Raw genomic sequence first — 13,201 nt, forward strand, 5'->3', positions numbered from 1 at the left:
GTCACTGATTCCTTTGTCTACTGTAAATTCAAGCTCCCTGTGTCCTCTCCTTCAGGGTTTTGTATTACTCTGCCTCCAGTTATACTGCAACACTTAAGTCAAACATTAAAAGGCTCAAGTTCTGTTCTAGATCTAGAACCCATGGACTCTGAGTACCTTCTACATTTGGCAAAAATACCAACACTAGTGTGTATGTCACACAAAACAAGGTGATGGCATGTGTGTTTCAGGACTGACATGATGTAGAGGAATGCACGAACCTGAAATTAAAGGGGATCCCGCAACCAAATCTCGTTTTGGGAGAGAAGACAGAGAGAAAAAGTGTAGATCAGATTAACAGAGTAGTGTATGCCAGGAATTTTGTGATGATTCATAACCTGCTAATTGAATTTAGAGGTACTATGCTATCTATGCTTTGACACCAAAGTGATAGATACTAGCACCTGCTAAAACTGCCGATTTGGGATAAATTCAGACATTGTACAGAAGGCAGATGATTGCCTGTGAAGACATCACATTGAAAAAACAAATGTGTGAAACAACATAAGAGACTTTCACTCTAAGTCCCATCACAATCCATCATAGGTTTGCAGCAACAAAATTGTTACCATCTGATGGTTTGTATGAAACAAAGTAGTGATCTCAGTTCAGTTTCTAGTGGCTAAATATCCACTTCACAGTTAACACCTGTGGCAAACTGCCAGTACTGTTGTTATGCTGGGTCTCATGCTCTCTCTTCTTTGGGGAAGGTTCAGGGTGCCATTGCTTGCCTCTGAACCGGTATTTTAATTACTCCACTAGTGTCCTTGAGGAGGGGAGTGGAGAGGGAGGGGCCTGGGCCAACCCTCTTCTCCAGGTCCCAACCCAGGGGCCCTGAGGTTTGTGGTGAACCACTTGAACTAGCGGTTCCTTCCCCTGGGCTACTTCGCTCTCCTGCCCTTCAGCTTGGGAAGGGGCTTCTTGCCCTCCTTCTACACAAGCCAGGTGCCCCTTACCTAGGGTTTTTCTGGATTTCTCAGCCCACCGCAGCACTCCTCCAAACTTTCCTTTTGTCTCTCTTCAAAACTGTTCTCTTCTCCAACTCCTTCAAACTGCTGTCTGCTCCAACCAAACCTTCCTGCTCCAACTCCCACACTGTCTGACTGAAGCAGGGGTTTTTATCACATGACTGGCTGCTGGTGCTCTAATTGGCTTCAGGTGCTCTAGTTAATCTATAGCAAACCTTCCTCCTCTTGCAGGGAATAAGGCTCCCTGCTAACACTCTCCTGCTGCCCTCTGGCCATGCTGTATCACACACCCTTACTGATAACTACTGCATGGGACTCAGAGATGAACAGAGAAACTAAAACATGCTCTCTCTGCCACAGAAGTGGTCCCTCCAGGTCAGGGTTGAGGCATGTTGTCCGGGCACGGTAACTGTTTGAGTCTACTGTCCATGCCATGCTGTACATGTTCTATGGATAAACAGAAGGTTTTGTTTTCCAGAGATGTTAGTCTAGCATCTTTACAAGCACTAAATTTAACTTTTTTACAAAGATTTTTACACATTTCTTTCCACTCTGCAGACTGAATTATTCAGAATCTTCCACCAAAAACTGGAACATCCAAGGTAAGGCAGAGTACAAAAATGGGTGAATGTGTATATAGACATCAGTTTTATGGCTACTTTCTTTATACTGACATAATGGCTCAAAATGATGGTGAACCAGAGAACTAAGTTTGCACAAGTGGATAAAAGGGAATGATTTAGTTTTCAGATACCTCTGAATCCTCGACAGTGAGAGCTCGCTCTGGTATCTCATCATCTGTCAGAGCTGGCTCCCAGACCTCCTCCTGGAGTTCGAGCTGTTCCACAATTTCTTGGATCCTCAGGTTCCTTTCCTTTACACGTGCAATCTCCTGCTCCTTCTGCCGAGCAACGGTGTCAAACTCCTTATTAAAGGCAGTTTTCACTTTGTAAATGATGTCCTGAACCACACAAGGAAATGGCAACACTGAAAGGGTCACATCTTTCTTGACTGGACACCATGCACCAACAAGTCAGAAGACAGAAAACCAAGTGTGTCTGTGTATGCAAGCTACCACACCTCTTTCATAATAGCCCTAAATGCAAAATTTTAGTTTTATTAAGCATGCGAATGATAACTGAGATGGGGAAAATGGGAGACAGAGCTAAAACTTATTTCTTCTGATTCCTTAGAATTATTCCATGCCTTTTCTGATACGTCATACCATCTGGCAAAGCCACTGTTGTAAATAACATACTGTTAAAAATAGATTTAAAAAATTAGGCAAACATTGGTTTCTAACCTGGGAATACATGATTAGATACTATGATAAAACATATACACAAAGGCAGCAGAGTTTAGGTTGTGTGGGCAATCTTAATTTTATTTCCTGCTTTAGAGTGCTGTAGTCTGTAAACTTAAAATTGCTTCTGAATGGAACTGTATTATATAGTACATATTTATGCACATAAAGTACAAAATGAAATTAGTGTTTCAAGTGTGTGAAACAAAGCAGAGGTCAAATAACGATTTTTAAAAGCCTGTATTCTAAGTGGATAAAATCTTCCTTCAGTCTATGTAATTTATCTCAATGGAGAGAACTGGATTATTAAGAAGAAAAATATGCATCTTTCCTATTATGCCTATTATACTAGAATGAAACATAACACTGCTCTACAGCCAAAATGCTTCTGAAATAAATGTAGTCCAACTTTACTAATTCTGGGTCACTGAATGAAAATGATGCTTAAAATTGTTGATTGGCTCTAGTTTTCAAGATATGCTATTGGGTCACTATATACGACCCTTGACTTGGGAATGGCGGAGGATAAGTGAGTTATAAAGGGAAGGGATCTCAATTTAAACCAGAAATGACTAAAATACATCTTTGACTGGATCTATGAATAAATCTATGACTGGGTTTGGACAGTACTTGCTTTTTAGGCAAAACAATGAATGATGCAATCTGTAGCTGGTATTGCGTCATATATGATAATGAATTGCATCATGTTATTCCTAGAAGTCATGGATGATGCAGTCATAACGAAGTTTACATCACTCTGCTGAACAAATTGCCCTATATCATTAGCTCTAGAAATCATACAGTGTCGTGCTCTCTTATTTGTCAGTGTTTGATTTTGCAAAGGGACACATTTCTGTTTAGCCAAAGTGAGCAGAGATGCCTCATACTTGTGTGAACAGTGCAGATAACTTCTGCTATGTTTGTGGTGAAGTGACTTTTGCATCACAAAAGCACAGTATAACCACTATGGTTATGAAAGCCTATCACCTTTTATTTTGGCTGCAAAATTGGAGGTCAGGACAAGAGGTGGGCCCCACACATATGCTGCAACACTTGTGCAACAAATCTTCACCAGTGGTTGAACAGGAAAAGGAAATCTATGCCTTTTGCAGTGCCAATGATTTGGAGAGAGCCAACAGATCATACCAGCAATTGTTACTTCTGCATGGTGCCTCCAGTTGGGAAAGGTGTGTCAAAGAAGAAAAAGTGGACTGTGCATTATCCAAACATTCCATCAGCTATACGCCCAGTACCCCACGGAGAAGGACTGCCAGTTCCTGATGTACCAGAATCATTCTCACTTGAGTCAGACAAGGAAGAGGAAGAGGATGAAACTTCCGGTCCTGAACCATCAATGTCACAGGACCCACATTTTTTCCCATCCTCCTCCTCTGAACCATACCTCATAACACAAGGTGAACTGAATGACCTTGTCAGGGATTTGGAACTACCCAAGAGTAAGGCAGAGCTGTTGAGTTCCAGACTACAGCAGTGGAATCTCCTGGCAGGCTATCAGGGCAAATGGAGCCCATCAATGCTTGCAGACTATTGCTGGACAGTCACAAGAGATGCTCCATTTAATGAATACAAGAGACAAGCCAAGAAGCGCTGAGTAGACACTGAATAGGACTAAACTATGTACATAATAGTTTTTTGCCTTTTGTTTCATAATAAATTTTATTGATATAACCCTTTTGCTGATTTTTAAAGTGTTACATAAACAGGACAGGTGAAATATCATCATGTAAAGCAACCATAAACACATGAAAAGACCTAGGATTACAATTTATGATTAAAACTCTACTATCTACACAATATACATAGACATAAAATGTAAAAACTTAAATATCTTAGAAACAGTAGCCAATCAGTTGCTTTAATTGTCATATTTGAATTCAGCACATCAAAATACATAATAAATATCACATTTTATCTCTGAAGCAGACGACTTCTCAAAAATTGTAGACCAGTGTAATCAGTGGTTGAATTAGGCTATTCAAAATGCATGTTTCAAGATACCTAGCCACATACAATTTGCGTGTAATGATAAATATTTTTGTTCATGATTGTCTAACCTATTTCTGGCATAATCAGTACTAAAGCTGTGTAGCAGATGAGATACAATTCAGCAGAAAGAGAAGGTTACTCACACTGTGCAGTAACTGAGGTTCTTTGAGATGGGGGTCTCTGTGGGTGCTCCACTTCAAGTGTTGGTACGTCCCTGTGCCTTTGATCAGAGAATTTCAGCAGTAGTGTCTGTCCGGGTCACACATGCGTTGTCCCCATCTCGCACCGCTGTTGGTGCCTATCTAGTGTGCGCTAACCAACCCGCCTTGGTTCCTTTAATACTGTAGAGTCTGGAAATTGAACTCCAAAGTAAAGGGGAAGAGGGGAGGTAGTGGAGCACTCACAGGGACGTGGACATCCATCTTGAAGAACTTCAGTTACTGAACAAGGTGAGTAACCTTCTCTTCTTCTTCTTCTAGGAACGTCTCTGCGAGTGCTCCACTTCAGGTGACTATCAAGCAGTGCCCCACATTGGACGAAAGGGGCTTCAGGGTTGCCTCTGTAAGTGATGATAACACAGTAAGACCTAGGAGTGCATCCAACCTTGAACTCCGTTCGATTACAAAACACTACGCCAACATGTGTGCAGACGCCCAAGTGGCTGCTTTAAATATGTCTATGGTTGGTACATTATTTAGAAAGGTCACTGAAGTTGAAAGGGATCTGGTAGAGTGAGTTTTGATCTCTGACAGGGATTGCAGATTCTTTTGTTGATAACAGAGGTGAATGCACTCAGAGATCCATTCAGATAGTCTCTGTGTAGAGATAATGGAGCCTTTAGAATGTTCTGTAGTGGAAATGGAAAGCCTTGGAGATTTTCTGAAAAGCTTAGTTCTGTCGAGGTAGAATGTTAGTGCACACTCAGTGTCTAGAATATGTAGTTCTGAATCCTGCATGTTCCCGTGAGGTTTGGAGAAGAATGAGGGAAGATGGACTGGTTGATTTATGTAAAAGGACGAAGATACTTTAGGTAGAAATTTTGGATGGGGTCTTAGTGTGACCTTGTCCTTGAAAAAGATGGTGCAAGCTGGGTGTGCATGGAGGGCCCCTACTTCGCCCACTCGGTGGGTTGATGTGATAGTCACTAAGAACGCCACCTTCATCAATAGATGCATCAGAGAGCATGTTGCTAAGGGTCTGAATGGGGGTCCAGTGAGGCAGCATAACATTAAGTTCAAGTCCAAAGGTGGAGTAGGTACACGCACTTCAGAGTAAAAGTTCTTGATACCCGTAAGAAAATGTTTGGTGATCATATAGGCAAATATCAATGTCCTGTTGAACTTGTGATGAAAAGCATGAATAGCCCGCGAGATGTATCTTGATCGAGCTAATGGAGTGTCCATATGTCTTTAGTCTTAAGATATTGTTCAATACCAAGGGTAGGGGTGCAGAAATGGCACTAATTTGTTTGTTCTGCCACCACATGTAGAACCTCTTCCATTTGTGAAGGTAAGTATTGTGCATGGTTGTCCTTCTACTGTTTGGTAATATGTCTTTAACTTGTTCCAAACATGCTAGTTCATCATGAGGGAACCATATAGAAGCCATGCTCTGAGATGAAGTCTCTCCAGGCATGCATAGGGAACCTGTCGGCATCCTGTGACAGATCTCACGGAGGTGGAAGGGAGTGTGGTGCGCATACCATCATCTGCAATAGTTAACGTGTGTCTGGGCTACACTGGGGCTATCAGTATGACTTTGGCCTTATTGGTACATGTTTTGTGTATCACCCTTGATAACAGAGGGATCAGGGGAATATGTATCTCAGGGGTGCTGAGGAGGAAGGCATCCCTCAGGGACTGGGGCCCCAAATCTGCTCTCAAGCATTTGTAGTTCTGGGATATTGTGACGAGGTCGATGGATGGGTGACCCCAGTGTTTGAAGAATATGTTCTGTAGGACCACATTGTTTAGTTCCCATTCATGATCCCAGGAAACTTCTCTGCTCATTGTATCTGCAGTAGTATTTTGATGACCTGGAAAGTCGAGGCTGAGATTCTGACATTGTGCCGGATAAACAATAGTTTCATAACTTCGGTGCATAGGGAGTGTGAATGCATCCCTCCCTGTCGGTTTATATAAAACATGCAGGCAATGTTGTCTGTCATTATCTGTATTGTGACAAAGTCAGGCCGGACAGCTATAAAAGGGTCCTGTTAGCCCTAGAATGTTAAAGGCCCTTTTTCCTACAAGCTGAGAAGGGGTTACCTCAGATCAATTAGGGACACCTGAATCGAATTAAGGGCTGACTGAGGCCTTTAAAAAACTCTCCTCTGGGCAGAGACAAGCAGGGAGAGAGAGAGACAAGCTATTGCCAGGCTAGTGGCAGCAGGGAAATAAGCTTCTCAGAGTAAATCCGAGAAACCTCTTGTGAGCGGGGTGTGTGGTAACATGGAAATAGGCGTCTTGGAGGTCGAGGGCCAAAAACCAGTCTCCCTGTTCGAGTGCTGGTATTATTGTTGCTAGTGTGACCATCTGGAACCATTGGACCTTTACAAATCTGTTGAGTTTTCTGAGGTGTAGAGTAGGCCTCCATCCTCTGTTCTTTTTCTGGGTTAAGAAGTACTGGGAATAAAAGCCCTTCCCTCTGTGTTGAGATAGTAATGGTTCTATGGTGCCCAGATGTAATAGGTGGTTAACTTCCTGCTGTAGAAGTTGTTTGTGAGAGGGGTCCCTAAAAAGGGACTGAGGAGGGAGGGTGGGTAAGGGGGATGGAGAAGAACGGTACCACATAGCCTGTACGGGTTATTTCTAGGACCCATCTGTCTACGGTGATGGAAGTCCATGCCAAATAGAAAGGGGTCAAACAGTGACCAAAATGGGGATGGACGATGGCGTCAGCACTAGTGGGTGGAGGAGGTTGCTTGGACTTTCGACCAAACCCTCAACAATTGTTGTTTAGCAGAGGATGGTTGAGAAGCAGATGATTGAGGTGGATGTAGTTGACACCTTGAAGGTCTCTGCCTCTGTGTCTTGTAGTGTCTCTGTTGTTGAGTGTATAGGGTGGATTGTGTGCTTTGGTAGGGATAATATCTACCCTGTTTTCTTTTGGTTGCAAGTGTGTATATCCCCAAGATGCAGAGAGATGCCTGAGTGTCTTTCAGGGTGTGGAGGGCGTTGTGGAAGCAGGGAAAGAAAGAGAGGGTTTAAGTGCAGCCATTTAAGTGTCAGAGACAGAGCAACTGTTCTGTCAAGTCTTAGCCTAAGCAGGGCTCACATCAGAAGTGAGTGGAAAACAGCAGACTAGTCAGTGTGACCTAGCTGTGAGATAACAATGTTTGAGAAGAGAAGGTGAGAAAATACTGAAATAGATAGCAAATAGCCTAAATAAAATGCAGATGTTTTTAATTAATGCATGGCACAAAGAGGTATAAATGCTTGTGTGATTTGGCTTGTACTTTGGAGAAACTGAGGCAGAGATGCTCTCTATTAGCTGTGTTCTTCCCATGCAATTGCATGTCCTGAATAAAGCCATCTCCGATTTTGTTGCTTCCAACCTGAGAGTTCGTTTCTTCCACAGCGTTCTCTCTCTTTGAGGCAGTTTCTGGCCATCAAAGGGGAGGTTCTCCACTGTGGCCTGTACTTCCTTGGGCAAACAGGACAGGTGAAGCTATGATGCTTTTGGACAGTTCTGGACAGAAGATGACCCTCAGTTAAGATGGATTTGAATTCGTCCCTTTTCTCTTCTGGGATCTGATTAATAAATTCTGTAAGTTTGGAGTAGTTTACATGGTTGCACTTTGCCATCAGTGCTGAGTAACTGGCAATTCGAAATTGCAAGGTTGCTGATAAGTGGGCCTTGCGGCCAAAAACGTCTAGTCATTTCCACTCTTTGTCATATGGGGTGGATCTATATTGTTATTGCTGGTTGCGTGGTCGACAACTGCAGAGTTTGGTGCTAGGTGGGAAAATAAAAAGTCCATCCCTTTTGAGGGGACATAACACTTTTTATCGTCTTTCTCGCAGGTAAGTGGCATTGTTACTAGGGTCTGTCAAATGGTTTTGGCTAGTTCCATGAGCGCATCGTTTATTAGAAGCGCTAGTTCTGAAGCCAACAAAGTTTGCAAGATGTCTATAAATTTATGGGACTCTGGAATCTCCTCCAGAGCAGGGGTCCCCAACGCGGTGCCCGCGGGCGCCATGGTGCCCGTGGGGGCATCTAAATGTGCCCGCGTCCCGGCTGGCAGTCGAGCATCTGCCGAAATGCCACCAAATTTCTGTGGCATTTTGGCGGCGACACCTCTTGATGACGTCGCTTGTCGGCAGCAAGCGGCGTCATCGAGAGGCGTCGTTGCCGAAACACCGCAGAAATTCCGTGGCAACGCCTCTCAATGATGCCACTTGCCGCCGACAAGCGACATCATCGAGAGGTATCGCCACCGAAACGTTGCTGAAATTCGGCGGAATTTCAGCGGATGCTCCACCGCCGCCACGGTCCTTCGTCTGGCAACAAAAAGGTTGGGGACCACTGCTCTAGAGGGATCTCTAGGCCATCTGCAACTCTCCTGAAGAGTTCTTGAAAGTGTTTGAAATTGTCCGCGCCTGTGGGTGGTGGAGGCTTTATGGCCTCATCTGGGGAAGAAGAAGAAATACTGGCAGGTGGTGTCCTGTCCTGTTCCAGGGCTTCCTCTTGTTCCTCAAAGCTTCCCCTCAATGGGCTCTGATGGTGCAACCACAGAGGATGGTGGAGGAGATCTAATCCTTTTCCTGTAGGGACTTGGGGGCTTGGGATATTGCCTCCTGTATGCAGTCAAGAGGTCCCAATAAGGCCACTGTGTTGGTAATGGCATAAGGGGAGGGATCCATGGGTAGCCATACCAGGTCTGGGTACCAGGTCTGGGATGAGGTGTTGGCCATACAGGTGATCCTATTGCAGTAGGTCAGACAGGAGAGGAGTGGTGCAATGAGAAAACACCTTGCTGCACATTATCCTCCTTGCAGGAAAATGGAGGGGCCAGTGGTGAAGCAGGTTGGCCTGGTTCCATGCATACCAGGAATATGTTGGTGCCAAAGAACTGGGATTGAGGTGCTGATGACACAAGCAAGTCCTTGTGTTGTGGAAAATGGCATGGTGCTGATGGTTTTGACGCCAAAGTGGTCGGTGCTGACGATGCTGTTGCAGCTGCAGACATTGGTGCTGACACCTGTGTGCTCTGCATTGTTGGAGCAGGTGATGGTCCCATAGTCTGTGGGGAGAGTCTTGGTGCTGGTGTCTTTCGGCGGTTCCATCGGTACCGCCACGGAGAGATGGGCTTTTGTTTGCCTTTTGACTCAGAGTCCGCCCGCTTGGGTTTGGCAGATGTCACGGCACCAGCGGTGACGGAGGATCCCAGTGCTTCATATGTACTCAGCCGTGGTGCGGTTGGTACTGAGGATAAGGAATGAGCCAGAGACTGCTTCTTTTTCGGTGGCTCTTTAGAAGGAGAAGTTGCTGCTCTTTTCCTCATTACTCTTTTTGAGGAATGAGCCTTCCTCAAAGAGGAGGGTAAAGCCTCTGCAGAACACTGTCCAGAGGGGATCTGCTGGCTGGGATCAGATGCTGGGCACAGAGACTTTGCCATAAAGATAAGTTTTAGACTCAGGTCTCTGTCCTTCCTGGCGAGCCTTTAAGTTGCTGCAGTGAGAACACTTTTGTGGGATGTGTCTCTCACCTAGGCATTGCACTCATAGAAAGGGACTGTTTGATACTGGGATTGCTTCCTGGCAGGAAAGGCAGCACTTGAAGCCCGGTGAACCTGGCCTGGCTCGAACTATGGCAGGTCAGCCCCGAGTGTAAACGTGAACTATGGTAAGAGTAAGAAATAAATGAAAAAAAAATTTCTAGAAAAATAACAGAGAAGAAAAAGGGTAAATAAATCTAACTAGTAAACAAACCATCTAACTATTCTACACAGTAAAGAAAGATATCAGCTATCACACTGCTGGGAGCTCCTCTCAGGCCCAGGATAGTTGAGACGGAACTGAGGGGGGTCAGGTCATAGCTCTTCTCTGAATCCTCTCCAATTTATCAACATCCTTCTTGAATTAAGGGCACCAGAACTGGACACAATATTCTAGCAGCAGTTGCACCAGTGCCACAAACAGATAAAATAACCTCTCTGCTCCTACTTGAGATTCCCGTTTATGCATCCCAGGATCACATTAGCTCTTTTGGCCACAGCATCATATTGGGAGCTAATGTTCGGCTGATTATCCACCACAACCTTCCAATCTTTTTCAGAGTCACTACGTCCCAGGATAGAGTCCTGCATCCTGTAAGTATGGCCTGCATTCTTTGTTCTTATACATGTATATACATTTACATTTAGCTGTATTAAAATGCACATTGTTTGCTTGCACCCAGTTTACAAGGGATCCAAATCAATCTGAATCAATGACCCGTAACTCTTTATTATTGACCACTCCCCCAATATTTGTGTCATCTGTGAAGTTTATCAGTGATTTTATGTTTTCTTCCAGGTCATTGATAAAAATGTTAAATAGGATAGGGCCAAGAACTGATCCCTGTGGTTCTCCGCTGGAAGCACATCTGATAATTTCCCCTTTACAATTACATTTTGGGACCTATCAGCTGAAGTTTTCTAAACAAAATGTCACATACTACCAAGTCAAACGCCTTACAGAAATCTAAGTATATTACGTGCATACAATTGCCTTTATCAACTAAACTTGTAATTTCATTAAAAAAAAAAAAAAAAGCAAGTTTGACAGGATCTGTTATCTATACATCCACGCTGATTTGCATTAATTACATTGCCCTACTTTAAATTCTTATTAATCGAATCCCATATCTGCCACTCCATTACCTTGCCCAGGATTGATGTCAAGTTGACAGGCCTATAATTTCCCCAAGTCATCCTGTTTATCCTTTTTAAAAACCTTTCACACTACCTTCCTTCCAGTCTCCCTGAACTTCCCTGGTGCTCCAAGACTGGTTGAAAAGCATCAGTGATGGTCCAGCATGCTCCTCAGCCAGCTTTTTTAAAAACTTGTGGATGCAAATTATCTGGACCTGCTGATCTTAAAATGACTAACTTTAGTAGCTTCTGAGAGATACTAGTGGAATGGAAAGAGTGTTATCACCATATAATGAGACAATATAATCTGTTTTTCCCCAAATACAGAACAAATATTTATTGAACACTTCTATATTTTTTGCATTATTATTGATAATTCGACCATTTCCATCTAGGAAGGGAACAATATCATTGTCAGGATCTTTTTGTTCCCAATATATTTAAAAAACTCCTTCTCATTGTCCTTAACTCTGCTGGCCATAGATTTCTCTTGTGTCCCTTTGTTTCCCCATATCAATGTTCTACAATTCCTAGCATATAATTTATATTCATTTCTATCAACTTCCCCTTTCTTCCATTTGCTATATATTATATTTTAATTTTGTATCGCTACCTTCACTTCCCCTCTAAACCAGATCATTTTTTTTAACCAGCAAAGCCTTCTTCCTCAGTTGTGGGATTGTGGCTTTTTAGGCATCTAGTAAGGAGTTCTTAAATAATAGAGCTATCTAGGGATTTAAACAAGGGTGGAGTTATGAGCTGGGAGGAAAAGGAAAACTTTCATTCAGCAGAAAAGTATATTGCTGAGAGAGAATCTAACAGCAACTCTGATTGGCTGAGAACCTGTATATGTGATAGTATCGATGCAGTAACACAAATGTATGAAGAGGTCACCTGCAGTAATATGATCTGATTAATCTTCTCCTCCCTGGTGTGCAGGTCCATTTGGTGGTATAAGATGGATGTGTCTCCCCCAAACTGAGCACTCAGGCTCCCGATCAGGGAATTGGAGGTGCTCTCATCAGTTACAGCTTCTTCTTCCACCTTCTCCCCTTCCTCCTTAGGTGGTATAGCCTGAGACTGAAACTCAACAATCTCCTTCCGAATCTGAATATCCAAAAACACAGCAGGTTGATCAACTGTATACATTATCTCAGAATCATTTGTGTAGAAAAGGGCCCTTAGTCCTTCCATTTATAGCTAACAGAATTCCTAAAAGTAATCAGTTCAAGAGGTACAATACAATTAACCCCTAGTTCTGGGATACAGACGAAATGCTTAAAATGAAATTTATTTTATACTAAAATAAACAATGCCTTTTATTTTTGTTTCTTCTTTAAGTTTTATTTGGGCTACTAATGGAGCTTAGAAACAAATGCCTACCTGCTTAAGCATAGCTAAGATGTTCTTGAAGAAGGTCCAGAGTTAACATATTTTCCTACTTTTCTGGGGAGTTGAGAGGAGTGAGAGTGTACCTTAAGATCAGCTGACTCAATCTTCTTTAACTGCAGTACCCTTTCCAAGGCTTCCAACTCTTCTTTGCTACGTTCTTTCATTGGGTAATTTGTCACTTTATAGGCTGCATGGAAGCACTTGTAAAATGAGAAAAAAAGACTAGAATAAAATTTCCCCAGTTAAAACACCATTCAGTTCAGCTGTTCTCCAACAAGTTGGTAAACAGTTACAGTGACTTGGCTTTATTGCAATGAATAAAATTGAGGAGTAATCATAAGCAATACAAAATATTGGAGGGTCTTGAGAAGTTAAAATAAAGTTGATTTAAATGTCTTCAAAATTAAAAAAAATAAAAATAAAACCACTCAAGAACCTGACCCCGTGCTCCTTACTCAGGGAGTTTTACTGGAATTAGAGTGCAGGCTTGAGGCTTAGGTTTGCCCTATCTTTGGGATCTTCCGAGATCTTTTTATTTGTCCAATCATTGTCCTTCTATTTAATTTATAGGCTCAGCTGGGGTGGGAGTTGCCTTTCTTTGTGTTTCTAGTAGCACTTAACAAATAATACAAATAT

At 42.9% G+C, this 13,201-nt stretch overlaps 1 protein-coding gene across 8 annotated transcripts in view; it reads right to left on the reverse strand.

The window, feature by feature from the left end:
• Positions 1-13,201, reverse strand: part of CFAP43 (cilia and flagella associated protein 43) — a 95,446-nt gene that overhangs the window by 22,616 nt on the left and 59,629 nt on the right. For all 8 annotated transcript variants that reach the window (XM_030569104.1, XM_030569102.1, XM_030569103.1 and 5 more), the window contains 3 exons: positions 12,649-12,765; positions 12,068-12,280; positions 1,762-1,968 (listed from right to left, as the gene is read on the reverse strand). In XM_030569104.1, the coding sequence (XP_030424964.1) occupies positions 1,762-1,968; positions 12,068-12,280; positions 12,649-12,765 (537 nt within the window). The remainder of the gene's footprint in view (positions 1-1,761; positions 1,969-12,067; positions 12,281-12,648; positions 12,766-13,201) is intronic.

Source organism: Gopherus evgoodei, chromosome 7 (assembly GCF_007399415.2).
Source record: "Gopherus evgoodei ecotype Sinaloan lineage chromosome 7, rGopEvg1_v1.p, whole genome shotgun sequence".
In the NCBI taxonomy this organism is placed as follows: domain Eukaryota; kingdom Metazoa; phylum Chordata; order Testudines; family Testudinidae; genus Gopherus; species Gopherus evgoodei.